This window comes from Microtus ochrogaster (assembly GCF_000317375.1).
Source record: "Microtus ochrogaster isolate Prairie Vole_2 chromosome 14 unlocalized genomic scaffold, MicOch1.0 chr14_random_1, whole genome shotgun sequence".
Lineage (NCBI taxonomy): Eukaryota > Metazoa > Chordata > Mammalia > Rodentia > Cricetidae > Microtus > Microtus ochrogaster.
Genome location: NW_004949096.1, coordinates 2,050,558 through 2,066,392, shown reverse-complemented (window position 1 = coordinate 2,066,392; position 15,835 = coordinate 2,050,558). Strand labels below are relative to the sequence as shown.

At 44.5% G+C, this 15,835-nt stretch overlaps 1 protein-coding gene across 3 annotated transcripts in view; it reads right to left on the bottom strand.

The window, feature by feature from the left end:
• Window positions 1-15,835, bottom strand: part of Mpped2 (metallophosphoesterase domain containing 2) — a 180,854-nt gene that overhangs the window by 81,498 nt on the left and 83,521 nt on the right. For all 3 annotated transcript variants that reach the window (XM_005364044.3, XM_026787838.1, XM_026787839.1), the window contains one exon: window positions 9,413-9,638. In XM_005364044.3, the coding sequence (XP_005364101.1) occupies window positions 9,413-9,638 (226 nt within the window). The remainder of the gene's footprint in view (window positions 1-9,412; window positions 9,639-15,835) is intronic.

Genomic DNA, 15,835 nt, shown 5'->3' with positions numbered 1-15,835 from the left:
ACACACACACACACACTTACACCATTTTCTTAAATTTCCTTTGTACTTTATTTCTGCCCCATTTTACCTTAGTATGACCACACACAAACAAAAAACAATGTCAGCCATCAGAGAACTGAAAACCCACTCACTGTTCAGGAAGAAAACAACGTTTTATTATTATTTAATGAGTACCAGGAGGCTAACATCCACAACTTCTTGTTCCACAAAACTCCACAAATGACAAAAAAAGAAAAAGCTATAGGGCCAGCCACCTAGACTGGAGTCTGACTTTAAGAATTTCCTGTCCCTTGTGAGGCTAGGATCATTGGGTGAGTTATTTAACTTCTCTAATGTTTAATCTTCTGGCTTTCCACTCCTGTGGAGACATGGCCAAGCTTGAATACATGCCATACGATGCATGTGCGTGGAGGTGATGTTGCATGTGTGACAGTTATTTGCACGCCCATTTGACAGATAAAGTTACAGCTCAGAGAGATTAGATAATGTGCTCGCCAAGGTCACACTGATGACACTGAGAGTCACTCTTGCTGGGACAGCCTCTTCTGAACACCGGAGTCTGTGTAGGTTTACAGACTGCCTCCCTCCAAGACCTCCGAGACCGGGTACACCTGCTCAAGGTTGACAAAGGGAACCAAGTTTTCAGAGTGTGTCTTCCTCCTGGGAAGTTCTTTCCGGAAGTGTTAAACTGAGGGACAGACGGCTTAAGAGAAGAGAGAAGCAACAAGTAGGGCTTAGCCCAGTTTTGACAAAATTTTCAACAGCAGGAATATGTCCTTGACTATGACACAGTCGAGCCTGTGTTCTACCCAGCTTCCCACGGGCTCACAAATGAAGCCTCGAGACAATAAGTGACATCACGCTTTGATAGCCCTCTCACAGAGCTGCCTGGAGGGGTAGAGGGTTTCTTCCCCTCAAGCAAAGATCACAGCCTAGCTTTGATTATTCGGCCTGTATTGTGAATCAACTGGCAGCTTGCAGACTTGCGGGAAGCAGAGGGAAGGGAGTCCTGCGGAGAGGCTACACAGAGGCAGTACCAGCTGACGGGGAGGAGAGCGAGAGGACAGCCTCTGATCTGAGGACCGAGGGCCCACCTCACCTTCATCTCGGGCCCATTGGAAGCATCAAAGCGACCCTTCTAGTCACCTGGACCAGTCGGAGAACACATCTGACTGGCAAGCAGGCTGATGTGGACTTAGCTTGTCATGGGACCTGAATAGGTTTACTAAATGGAACAATCTGGAAAAAAATCCACCCTACATTTATAGTGCAGAGCAGAGACGAAGAAGTCTGCATCTATCCGACACCTCAAAAGTAACTGGTGAAGAATCGCGGAAGCCAGCCAGTGGGGGTTCATCACCAAGCAGGCTTCGTGACTCTGCAATACCAGAGGAGGGCCAGGGTTCACTTGGTCGCTTCCCAACACTCTCATCTTTGCACTGCTCTTGAACACAGCCTTGAAGAAACATTCCTCAAGGATACTAGCAAGTTCTTTCTCTCCTCACAGCATGGGACGAGGCATCGGAGGCAAGAATAACACGGCTCACGAAGATGCCTTTCTGTGAAAATTCTTAGGGCCTAAAGTCAAGTTCATTTTTGCCTTTCCCTTGCTTTAGAAAACTATGCTCACCGAGGGACACGCTGTGCTTTCCACCCTCCCCGAGGCCCAGGAAAGATCCAGATCTGCTCTTGCAGGCGAAGGGGCACAGCTTAGAGCTTTGTTTGGTTCCACTTTGCTCTTCCACCTCTCGTCTTCCATCCCATACATCACAATCCTGCCTGGCTTTGTATTGGAAATTCCGCTCATTACAACTGCCATCTGATCTGTGTAGATCTCTGGCTCATATTCCGGCTACCATCATATTGTTTGTTCACTCACTCACTTACTCATTAGATACGGAGTGGACATTCAGTAGTTCTGGACTGAGCTAGTCTAGAGTAAGCACAGAGAACTGTAAGCAGAGACTGCTCATTCATTTCCCGGCCACCCAGACCCAAATCATCACACAGAAACTACATGAATTACAACACTGTTTGGCCAATAGCTTGGTCATATTCCTAGCTAACTCTTACATCTTAAATTAACCCATTTCTATTAATCTGTGTATCGCCATGAGGCTGTGGCTTATCAGGTGAGGTTCTGGCATCTTCCTCCTTCAGCAGCTACATGGCGATTGACTCGGCCCACCCTCTCTATCTCAGGAATTCCCACCTGGCTTTACTCTGCTGACCCATTGGCCGAAACAGCTTTATTCATCAACCAATGAAAGCAGCACATATATAGAAGGACATTTTACATCGGAGAACAGAGTCACATTAGAATCTGCTTCTGTCCACCAGCAGCCACTCTGGATTAGAAAGAGGAGGAGCCTGTGAATACAACAGGGGGCGTGGAAGGACCACAGATGTTTAAGATGGGGACATGGGAAGTGACATGGGATGGACTTTGGGCCTCTGGTCTCTAGCGTGTGTGCAGGAAAACGGGAAGACTAGAATGCCAACAACATACTGAGATGGAGATTTGTTCTTTTGCAGAAACCCTCACTTTGTGAAGCACACCATGCAGAAGACATCCATCCCTCTCTTCTCAACACCCCTATTGCCCCTCTCTAGCAGCACACTTAAGCCCACGAGAGTCCCCAGAGCGTCATGTGGCCTGGATTAATGGGCAGTCTTTTTGCAGTGAAATGGAAACGGCCATTTCTTCAAAGATAAGAAGTGGTCACTGCCTAAGTTTCTTCAGTCTGAGGTGTGGATGGATGTTCTGGCTGAACTAATCCCAATTTTAAGAACTTGGCAAAGGAATTCTGGATTCAGGTCCTATTTCTCATACTGGCTCTGGGACTTTAGGCACATCACCTGCTGCCCTAACTTGGACTCTGTTCAAAAGCAACAGGCTGCACAACACCTGACTTGAAAACCTTGGTCTTATTAACTCTAGGGAGCAATGACATGATTCTGCCACAGCCAGGTGGCCCGAATGAGACATCACCTGTACAGGCTCTGAGGAAATGTTAGTCTATCCAAATGTGAGTCTATCCGTGCTGCTTGCTGAACTGCTGGCTCAGCCATGTGAAAGCAAAGACTTCAATGGTGACCGTAGCTAATTCAAAGCCTAACGGAATGCTACGGTTTAGCCCCCTCCCCACATCAGGTAAAGGCTCCAACAGGGAGAACTGGTGGAGGATGAACCGGTTGGAGGTTCTGGCAGAGAGCTCTGAACTGGACCCAACACGACAAACTCTGTCTAAACTGGACTTGAAGAGGGTATGTGCTGTCCTGATCTGGCTATCAATGGGAGGTAGGCAGCAAAGCCAATCAGGTTTGCTTTCTCTCTTTTTCAAATAAACAAGGCAGTTGTTAAAACCAGACATGAATCTGATCCCGTGTGGCTTTAAGAGCAGTCAGCTGCATTCTGAAGCAGGCAATAATGTAAACAGAGCCCTGTAACTCTAGACCAGGGCAGAATGGCCATAGGTTTGTGCCTGTGGGCCTGGAGCCAAGCAAAATGAAATGTTAGCCTGGGCCTTTAAACAGAATCGTGTAAAAGCAGAGTGCATATTTGTTTAACACACATATACACACACGTTTTTCTGTGCCAATATTTTTTGGAACTCTCTTAAATAAAAGCTGGGGATCCCTGCAAACAGTGTGCAGAACCAATAGTGATTACAATCTGATTTAAACACACATCTCCTGCTGAACACGGAGATGTTGTAATTTTCCTTTTTCTTCCTTCCTTCCTCCGTTCCTTTTTCTCTTTGTTCTTTCTTCCCTTCATTCCTTCCTTTTTCCTTCTTTCCCCAAGCTAATTACGCAGTATGACTGTGAACATAGAATAAACGAGCCCATTCCACTCATTCCTGTTGGAGCTCCATCATGAGTTACCAATTGGTTTTCTAATCCTCTCACTCAATATCTGCTGTTAATTTGTTTGCTGTTTCAAGAACTTGAAGACTGTCAGCAAAATACATGATGCATTACGGAACTTATAATTGGAAATGGAAACATCTGAAGCCTTCCTGACAGGATACCCATGAAGCACGGCTGCCCTGATCAGAACAAGGCAACACAAACAGCCTTGTAGCGCTCTGTGTGCAGACACAATTATCCTTGCCACAGAGTGGAGCCCACACTTAACTCTGGCTTTGCGAAATGCTCAGGAAATTACATCTAAATGAATGGGTGAACTCAACATGTTTACGATGCCAAACGAAGGGAACGGAGGAGGGAGGGAGACCCTACTCATGCTTACTTTGAAAGGGAAGAGAGGTGGAATTTCTCTTCCTCTTTTGGCCACTGTAGAACTACCAAGCCCGGGGCCTGATCTAATTTTCCTTCTGTAGAAATTAAGGCACTTCTTCCACAGTTATTAAATGTGACAAACTACACCTGTGTCCATTCTAACATGAAAAAAACGAACTCTTTGTTCCTGACCCCTTGGTGAGCCAAGAGATCAAATTCCCAGACATAGGAAAGCCCTATTCATGTTCATTAAACACCAGGGGAGACCAGTTCTGTGCAAGAGGAGCAAGGTACAGGCTGGCATAGAACAAGACAATCGCACTGTCCGAGTGTGCAAGCTAGGGCCAGGGTCTGTCTACTTTTTGTGGTAGGGTTGCTGATCTCTTAGTAAGTGTGGGTTTGTTTCTTCTTTGACACAGGACCTTGCTATCAAAAGAGCAACTGAGATCAGAAAAAGAAGACCCAGTTGATTTTCACAGCCTGTCCATGTGTGAGTTAAACTGAAACTCACTTGCATTAAAAGGCTGGCTACAGGTTCAGTAACCAGAAACATGAAGATGATTTCAAAATTCTACCTTCGCCTTGGTATGAACAGACAAGCAGTCAGTTACGACAGTGGCTAATATCTGACAGATTAGAATATTTTCTTCTTTAACTATTCTTTGCCTTTGGAAAAGATGTTGAAGAAGACAGCCAGAAAGAGGAAAAGAGGTCCGTCGTGGAAGCCAAGCATGAACAGCAGGCCTAGGAAGCCTGTGTGAGCTTTCAAGGCCAGGGTCTGCTCTAGCTGTCTGATAACACAAGTCCCTCTTCTGTCTCCCAATGGGGGCAAAAGGAAATGATGGCAGAACTTAGGGAAATTCACAATCCCAGAGAACCTAGACAACAATGAGGACCCTAAGAGAGACATATATGGATCTAATCTACATGGGAAGTAGAAAAAGACAAGATCTCCTGAGTAAATTGGGAGCACAGGGACCATGGGAGAGGGTTGAAGGGGAGGGGAGAGGAAGGGAAGGGAAGGGAGGGTAGAAAAATGTATAGCTCAGTAAAATCAATTTTAAAAAAAGAAAAAAAAGGGTAGAGAAAGCTCTTTAAAAAGAAAGAATAATAAAAAAATATTATAGGCCATGTAAAGATGGAAAATTCTCAGAGAGTCAGGATACTGTATGTTATTGTGTTGTCTTTGAATTGTTTGACTACTGCAGAAGGAACAGCAGCTGCTAAGAGACATTTGGTTACATATGTTGTTGGAATAATCTAACATATATATTTTGAAAATGCCTTGACTTCAAAATTTAAGTCAAAAGATGTGTTACTTTAGAGAAGAGGTTTTGCTTTATTTCCACAGGAAATGAGAGGCTGTGGATTCATTCTGGGTTATGAAAAATTAAGTCTGATTGAGGAAGACCCCCTGAAATATCTCTGATGGGGAGAATAGTCCAGATGGTCCAATGTTTCAGAGCACCTCTGCTGCAGTTTCTTCTGAGCTCAACATCCAGAATGGCTTCAAGGCTGCTGGCTGAGATAATCCAGCTTTACAGAATACTCCAGTGAGGAATTGACCATAATCCTGAATTTTTCCAGGGTCCCCCAAAGATTACCAGTATCCCCCAATCAGCAAGAAGTAGTCTAGAGAACTATGCCCACATTCCCAAAAGATGGGTCATGGATATTTAGGGAAATTGGGTACAAATTCTTGTTGGTAATGATCAGAGAAAAAAGCTGAACAAAGGGGATTAGATGCAGGGGTCTTGTTCTGAAAAGAAAAGAGGAAAAGCATTGTGTGATATTTTGTTTGTTTCTGACAAATAAAGCTTGCCTGAAGATCAGAGGGTGGAGCTAGCCACTAGTTAACCATGGAGGCCTGGCAGTGGTAGCACTTACTCATAACCCCAGCACTTGGGAGGAGGAAGCAGGAAGATCAGGAGTTCAACACCCCACCCCGGGGCTATATGAGATTGAATCAGTCTAAAAGAGAAACAGAGCCAGGTGGGGTGGTGGTGGCTCACACCTTTAATTCCAGCAGTAGGGAGGTGGAGACAGGAAGTTACAGACAGGGTGGGTATAGAGAGGAATAAAAGGCAGGAGGAGATGGGAGCTCAGCATTCAGTCTGAGGAGTTGTAGAGACAGGATACCCTTTTTCATCTAAGTATTTTGTAGAGGTAAGAACTCTAGTGGCTGGCTGCTCTGCTTCTCTGATCTTTCAGCTTTCACCCCCTAATATCTGACTCTGGGTTTTTATTATTAAGACCAATTAGGATTCATGCTACAGTGAACAGTTATGTTGTTGAATACGAAAGAACCTAGAACAGACATCATTTCTTCTGTTCCATATCCGAAATCTAGAAGTCACATGACTCATCTAATGTCACCCAATCAGCAGAGACACAAGGTCAGAACACACCCATTTGACTCTTGGTGCAAAGTCTCTTACAGAGTGGTCAGGAAACATCAATTACTCCTCTGTTCATGGTAATAGCTACACTTCTCAGATGCTAACTTGAGGTTTGCAGTCTTTGCTATGCTGTGGATACACTAAGTTTATGTTGAAAACAGAGGCACGGTGATGTTAAAAATCAAACAAAGCAAAGACAGAAGAACTCATCCAAGGTCCTGTAGAGTATGTAGTCAAAACGGGAAACACGGTCCTCCCTGTAGAGAAATGCTCAGGCAGAAATCCCCAAGTCAATAGTACCCATTTCAACAGAGCATCTTCACAGTGATATTCAAACAACAGGAGAATAGGGTGAAATGAAACCTCCTCTTCACTTTTTGCATTCTTAATACCAGCAATTTCAGTGCGTGGGGCAAGTCCCACATACAGATCCCCCAATCCCACCTATAGATCCCTTTCTTTGTAAAGAAGTGTTTGGCAAGAACAAGGAGTCAAGATTTATGGAAATCTCATACACACTATATGGAACACTAACTCAGGATACCATTTCAAGACACAAATCAATGCTGCCTAGTTTCTGGCTTCAACTACCTTCACCAATTTTGAATTGATTTTTTTTTAATGATTAAAAGTACCTTAAATGATAGTAATCTAGCTCTGATATAAACTTTGTCTGCAACATGAACCACCCACCCAGACTGGGTCATACTCCATCACACAGGCTATTTCAGTTAGCAATTTGTTTTCCCATCGTGGGATACGTCGATGTCTGCCTTGGGATGCTAATCATCCCCTCATTCATCACAGCTGTAATTTTGTTTAGTTAAGTTCTATCCTAAACAGATTTGGATCAGTTTAAACCATGGAGGATGCTTCCCCCACCCCCACTCTGGTCATTGTTTCAGTAATTAGCAATCTGGGGTCTTTGAAAGCACTGATTGTTCATGAACAGCCCAACGTCCTGGGCCTGGGTGAAGATTGTTCAAAAACACCAGGCGAGGCTGAAGAAATGCTTTTAGCCAACACGTCACGCTTCTCTGACAATCAGAGGTCATTCTTCAACTATTAAATTACTTTAAGAATTGGACTGGGAAGTGGGAGATGCTCACACCCTGCCCCCATCCAGAACCATCCATGTCAACACCCTGCTTCATCCTGATATCATTTTCAGATCGCAGCTGAACAGGATCCATGCCTGGTATTTATCCTATTACCCTCTACCATCTTCTCATGTATAAAGATAAAGGATGGATTTTAATAGAACCGAATTTAAACTGGACCTGCATGTTATAACCACGAATTATCGCATTACCACCACACTGCCAAAGCTCCTCAGGCCCTTGGCCACACTATATTCCCTAGAGAGAGAGAGAAACTTGCAGAATGGTAGGGCTACCATTTGCTACCTGCTGTTTCCTAAGCAGTCATTTAACTGTCTGTGCCTCAGTTTCCTTATCTGACAAATGAGAATCACAGTGGTACCTAAATTCTACAGGCAGATTGAAGACTCCATTGGAAAACTGATAGAACAATGGATTTAGAGCGGTGCCTAGCTTACAGCTGTTAATGAGGAACTCACAGTCACTGTCAGGATCAAGTGCAAACAAAAAGGTACTTCCCCACCCCTTAACAGTCAGGAAAACCAATTAGTAAGGGGGAAAAGGTGGGTTTGTTTTTTTTTTTTTTTCAGACAGAAACCAAACCTTTGAGTGGAGAGGCAACTGGAGTCCACTCCGCCACTCCTCTGGCAGCCATATCCTCATCTTGCAGCGAGAACGTGGGGGCTCTTCCAGCTGAGACTGGGAGGTTAGCTGGTCTGCTCAGTACGCACAGATAATCCTGGAATTGTCTGATACAGATAACTCCAGCCCAACATTCTCATTTGAGAGATGAAAACATTGGTTTGGGCTGAGTGACTTGCTCCAAAACACAATGGCAAAGCCAAGAGCAGAAAAAATGATAATTGTTATCCTATGCCAATTACCAGGCTGTCTTCTAAATCCATAATCTTCTGATGGCTGGATAAAAGGTACCATTTGTTTTCACCATTTTAAAGATACAGGGTCTAAGGTTCAACATGGAATAAGTTCTTTAAGACCTGGCAAGGAAAACCGGCAGAACCAAGATCCAGAGTCCCCCTGTGAGGCCCCGAGGACAGCAATCCAGAGCACAGCTATCCAGAGCACAGGTCTAGATTCCTGGTACTGTGCTGTCTGTCAATCAGCACTCTCCAAATTGCCTGAACATGCATCTCATCTGCAGACCCTTTAAAAACAGTTTGTTTTTTTGTTGCTGTTTGTTTTGTTTTTTGTTTCTCAAAGGGAGGAGAATCAGGGAGTCTTTGAAACTAGGATTTCAAAAACTATCTCTACAGAGCTGGCCAGTCTGATGCACACAGTCTACACACAAGGCAATGCATGACTGCTTCCAGTATAACGGAAAGGGGAATGCTCTCAAGAAATGTTCAGAGTAGCTAAATCTGTCAAGAGCACCAGGGTGGTCTTTCGCAAATCTTTCTGTGTTACACAGACACACACAGAGCCCCCTTACACAACGACCCACGTTTCTACTCAAGCCTTACTCTCATTCTTCTCGCCTAAAGGAGTCTGGCTGATGGTGAGAAGAACTAATACCGTGGCTTTCAGCAGTGGCAGATGATGTGTTTTGTCAGAGCAGTAACCTTTCCTTCTATCTAGGCATTATCATTTAAAGCAGGCAAGTACCAATCATGGTTTCTTGGTTCCCAACCTGTTTGAGCAAGCACTTACCAAGGTGCACCGTATATCCTGAATCCCTTCACGGTTACCTCCGAATCTTGCAGGTAAATACTGTTTGTCAGGAGGGACTGGACATTGTCAAAGTCCTCCGGTTTCAATTTGGACACAGAGGGGAAACGGTAGTAGTCCTGTTTAACGAGGTCTGCCATGAATTCCTTATCAAACGTCAATTCATGATTCCCAGCAATCACAATTTTATATTCATATGGCAGGTTTCCTGTAATGAGAAGATGGAGAGAAAAAAAAGCACCAATTAGCACATTCATTTCCCATCACAAAATAAAACAGCCAAGACTGTGATTAGCAGACGGCTCACCCGAATGAAATGCTCATACGTTTCCTTCTATGTCCATGTAAATCAAAATTTATGGCTATTCTTTTATGCTACCAAAAATTGACAATAAACCAGAGATAGGAAGCTATGAGGAGGGAATAAGCCATTAAGAAGGCATCGAGGTTTCCAGCTCCATTTCTCTCTAGATTTTACAGACCCACTGTGATGAATCTACACTAAACAATTATCCAATTTTTATTTTGCTTTGTCTTATAAAGACTGACCATGATCCTGAAGAGAAGGCTTGGACTCAGTCTGGCTCTCAGAAAATAACACAACCAAGTATCTTTAACAGCATGCATTAATGCTAGATTTAATACACCCTTCACACAAAAGAAGCGGCACATCTAAGCATTTCATAATGCATTCTACGTCCAGATAAGGAGCCTCCAATGTCAGATTGCAAGTCTCATTTTACATTTACCTTTTGGCTTCTGAGTAAACAGAACATTATTAAGGGCCCGTGATTGGAAGGCCAACTTTCCTCCCATTGGGACGGGAGAGGAAACTGTAAAGCTTAACCCCCTTTTAATATTTATGCTATGGAAATGTGAGTTCTTGGTGTGCGCTTTTTATGCAAAAGTTTCCCGATCGAAATGAGATAATTCTGGGAAGAAGAATGAAATCTATAAAGGAAAACCCAAACACCAGACTTCTGCATAGATTTATAATGTTTGAATAGAGTACAGGTCATACATATTAATAACTCACTGTGATGCAGTAAGAACCAAAATTCCAAGGGGAGATAGAACCGGGCAGCCAACCCCTTCCTGAGATTAATGCCTTTTTTTGCTGCTCTGTCTCTACCCATCCCACAAAACTCACCACTGAGCTATTGCTCATTTTATTTTATTTTGGAGTGGAAAAAAGGGTGGGGCAGTGGCACATATAATTCCACCTTGACTCCTGGGTCCAATGCAAAATTAATGTTGCCTGCTATTCTGGGAAGAATTAAGGTTACCCTGAGAAGGAAATAGAATACCCTTGTAAGAATTGATCCTTACCAGCAAGCCAGAGTTGATGATTTAATTAAGGAAGCTTAGTGGGAGAGACTTTTCACTGGGAGTGGCAGTAACTTCTGCCATTGGTACTTGGATTTCGGCAGAGTAATCGGTAAAGACTGCACATAGAGCCCTTGCCTTGCCAGCAGCCCGAAACACAGGCAGCGGCTAGCACAAGTGTTTCCTAAGACAGTGGTGATGTTTTATAACAGGGCTGTTTTCTTCAGCTCTTGATTTGCAGTTTCTACGGGTAATAGAATCATATACACAGCATGTGCTATAGCAGGAAGGCTCGAGAGAACGGTGAAGCAGTGATAGAAAATGATGCTACAAGAGGGGAAAGAAGAAACATGGAGGCCAGGAGTCAAGGGACACCTTATGGTCCCCTTCACACAGCTGTGTGACACACCTCTGGCCTCAGTTATTTGCAGGGCTGTAGAGACGAGTGCAATAGAAGTGGGAAGCCACTCTCAGAGGCATGCTTATGCAAGCTGGGCAATTAGGACACACGATGTGTGTTGCAAATGCCTTAGAATGGTGCAGTTGTTTTGTGCGATTCCTACACTTGAAGCACAGAGGAAAGATGGATTAACAAGGCCTCAAATTCCCAGCACTCCCTGCACTGAAACTATGAGGCCCCACAACTCTGCTATCACAGCTCTGTGGTTAAATAACGCACCCACAGATTCACCTAGGTTCTTCAAGTCGGAACAGGCTAGACGTGTTTTCGTGAGCATCGCTCTCTCTTGAGGCTGGTCTTGCCTGAGTGGGCCTTAGCTACCAGCTCAGCCAACACTGTGGCCCTCTGTCTCCATGGTCGCTGATGATGGGCTCGCTGGAAAATCACTCAGTTGTCACTACTGCTTTCACGAGAGGCACAGGATTCTCACTATGCCCCCATTTTGGATATTTGGCTCAGCACGATTGAGAGATTAAGACATTGGGCAAAAGAAGTGCTCCCCCACCACACCTCCACTTTAAGTGTTCAAAACAAACCAAAAATAAAAGGGGAAACTTCTGCGAAGGAAATCCTCCCATGGAAAGTAAGTATCCTTGGCATCTTCTGAATCAGATCTGAGAGAGTCCGCTAGAGCAAGAAGCCCTGAAATGAACAGCCGCGGGAGCGGTGATGATATTTACACGCCGGCAACACACTCATCTCACCCTGAGAATCCAATAGCGGTTTCCAGATTCCGCCCTGGGTTACCTGTGTTGTGAGATTGTCTGACAGATTTTCTGTTTCGCTGAGCTGACCTTCCATCTATAAGCTGCCAACCTTTCTGTTTTATATGAAAAGTGTAAGCAGGGCAGCTGACAAATCTCCTGTTACTTGATGACATTTTCTTTCTTTCCTTCTTTTTCTTTCCCACAAGACTAGATTAATTTGGAAGGCTGCGCAGTCAAGCTTCAAGCTTCTTGGTATTCAAATAGCATCACTTTCAAATTGTCAGACAAAGAGGTGCCTGCCTTTATCCATTTTATTCAGATCAGGCCATCTAGGCCAACCCACTTGGATAAAAAGCAAGGCCATATTCTACTTTCTTAACGCAGAAGAAATCCCTGCGCTGTGGGACCCGAAGAACTACCCAGTAGAATTAGGCAGTGTGTCCTGGGAATGAAAGACAGGATTATTCTGGGTGGAATGGAGAGGAACCCTCGATAAAACTCTTAAGGAGTTAGCATATTTTTAAATGCACAATTGGAAAGCTAGAGTAAGTGTGATTTATAGCATTATTTTCATATATGTAACAAAAATACATATGTAATATGCACTTATATGTATGTATATGTGTATAATAAAATATTTAACTGTCAGAACACTTTTGAATAAACAGCACAGATAAGTTACAGGTATAGCAACAAGGCCACAACGGATGAATGAAATGAACCCTGCCATCAATTCAAGGGACAGCTAAAGATTCTGCGTGGGCACATGAGCGAGCAGAGACAGTTTATTCTGTCCCACGGCTGAGCCTGTTAGCTCGGGCCTATAATTCCAGCATTCAGGAGGCTGGGTCTGGAGGACTGTTACTAATTCAATGCCAACCTTGGCTACATAGTTCCAGGCCAACCTGGGCTACAGGGTGAGACCCTGTCCTTCCCAAAGAAACAGAGGGATGATATGAAGATTAACTGCCCCTCACAGCTGCTATGCAGTCTGAGGGGCTGCACGTTCCTGTCATCTGCTAGCCTCCAGAGCAGGCACCATAACATGTTTCTGGGTTTCTCTTCAACTCCCAGGATTGTCAACCACGTTGATAAAGGAAGAGGAAGGGTCTCCTTGCTTCTTCGCCTTTGCGTTCCCCTTAGTCCACCTTGGTCACAGCTTATACTTCTACCCACCAGATTCTTAAACCACTCCTCCCCTGCCTGCATACACCTTGCCTTGATTCTCGGATATCTTCTCTCTTGAGCAACAGTTTTTTATTTATGGAATCTTCTTTTGTTGTGAGTTCATATTTACCCATCCCGATTAAGTAAGAGTCAGCAACCACTGGCAAGTAACCAGGTGTGCCTGCTGCACACACGATCCTAAATGGATCAAGATGCTTCAGCACTTTGCTCCGAAACTCCTGGGAGGCATCCAGATATGATAAATTCAACCTACAGATATGTTAAGTTTAGTTCTTCACTGAATCTTACTTTTAAAAAATGAACTAACATTTAGAAAGCAGAAGATAACACACACACACACACACACTTTTCAGAGCTTCCCACCTCTCTTGGAAAACTGAAAAGCATCCAGCCAAGTTCACAAATCCTGCAGGCCTTCCCACTCTCACCGTGGCCTCTGCTGGGCCCACACTGGCTTTGCCTCACCGGCCACTGCAGTTTTACACCAAAGAACACACAACCCAAGGCAATTTAGCTACTGTTTTTATTATCCTCCAAAGGCTTCTCTGGAACATCCTTAATAACTTCCCAAGGGACAAAGCAGAGCTTCTCCGTTCTCACCTGGGCTGAGCTGACCACAGTGACCTCACTGCCTCTACAAATATCCACCCCCTTTGGTTGCTGATGCTCTGCTCTTCAGAGTCCCTTTGTCCTGTCTAGCACCACCTCTCTCTTCTTCCTCAGGTGTCTTTGCGTCCTGTCCCATTCCGTGACACCCTCCTCATCCTTACAGATTTGGGGAGTGCTGTCTTGCCATCCTTTTTAAATTTCTGCTCTTAAGATTCAATTCTAAACCAGTACTGGGCTTCAGGGGACCTCGGGGTTAAGAGTCGGGGTTCTGTAGGCTTTGCAGTGTATTAGCTGTATGACTCTGGACAGTTGCCTTTTGTTCTCAGGGTGATGACGGGAACAGCGGCATGATTTAAAGCTTCAGGAGCACATGCATGTCAGAGTAAACATGGTCACGACTGGAACTCCAGGTTTTAGTTTTGCTTTTCATGGGTAACTCAACTCCCTTTTGATTTAAGGCATGGATAGTGGCTTAGTTGCTTGTTTGACTCAAAGAACTCAGTTTAATACTTCCCGATGATAAGCACACAACTCGTATTTGCTTAATGATACAATGAATGAGCATGCCCAAGGGTGCTCAAAAGCTTCTTAGACTCCAGAAACTAGGCTTGGGACACTAGGCCATGACAAAATGGAACTCAACATCACATTTCCTTTCCAGTTTACGCTTTCATAAAGTGTCCTACATAAAATGTCACTCCAGCATCTGGTCTACCAGCTAAGTTCCAGCCCACACTTTCCAAATGATACTTTCTTTGACTATAGGTAGGAATAAGGAATAGCACGACAAAAAGAGCTTTAGGGGGATTAAATGGGATCCTAATCAACTTCTGACACGCTGGTCCTTCAGTAGACATGGGCTGTGCTGTGGATTGTGATGATGATGGAGACTAGCCCTCCCATCTGCCATCCAAGGAGCCATTACTTCATCCACAAATCACATGCCTCCCTGAGGCCACACACAACAGCACCACTCTCAGAGTACTGCGGCAGACAATGGAAAAGAAACCTCTGAAAACTGGCAGAATCTGGCAGTGACAAAATTTACCCTTAAGCAATGAGTGTTATCAGAACCAATGAGGCCATTGGGATAAAGATAAAGAGACGAAGCATGGTAGGCTGCAGCTTGTGCCCACTGGTAAGACGGATCTTCCTTAAAATCAACGTAAGCATGTCACTTGATTCCCCCTCTTGTGGAGCCCATCTCTTGGCCTTTCATTCACAAAGGACTAATATGGAGATTCCATTCCTCTTAGCAGCTTTTATTCCCTTGAAATGTCTCTAGTTCTTCTTAGACCCTGGTGGGTTCCCTTTCCTGGTGTGTGTATAGCAGCAGCACCCAGTGCGGGCAGATACCTTCAGCTATGTGCACGTCAGGTTTTGCTCTAAAGCAAACAAAGGGACCTGGTCCCTGGTCACAGCATTCCGGACCCAAGGGGCCTCAGCTAATCACAGCATGGAGGCAGGAGAATGTGCCAAGGTAGGCACACCAGTCTGAGGGCTCCTCAGAGCTAGGGCAAGAAAAGCACAGGGCTGAGGGGAGGGACTTGCTCCCACGTTTACCAGAACAGCTCTGTGTTCTTCAAATTTGCAATCTGAGGAAAGGTACATTTGGAAATGCTTTTTAAAAAATGATTTAAAAATGTAAAAATCAACAACGTGATTTGTGTACCAGAGAGATGACGCTGTTTGCCATGTGGTTACCAGCCACATGGGTAGCACAAGCAGATTAGAATCTAGATCTTCCCTCCCAAGCTAAAATTTTTATCACATAAAGCCTAATTTGCAAGAACCTCATAATGCCCGGCTAAGGTTCCCCTGTCACTTGAGTTCCAGTGCCACTTCTCCATCCCTGGGGAGTTTCTCTCTAGTTCTAGACTATATGTCCCTTTTCATTTGTACAATGAAGCAGGGTGTTCCATTCTAGATGTTTCTCTAGCTATGTCACGGGTTTCTCCTGCAAGAAACATGAGGGGCAGTGTCAGCCTCATGCTATGACAACACATAGCTTGGCTCACTTAAGACATTCCCTAAATTATACTGCAGCTGTTGGCATAATTTTCTTGTCCACTACCTCCCAGGGGAATCTGGGAACCTTTTCTGGGAAGGGAGGGG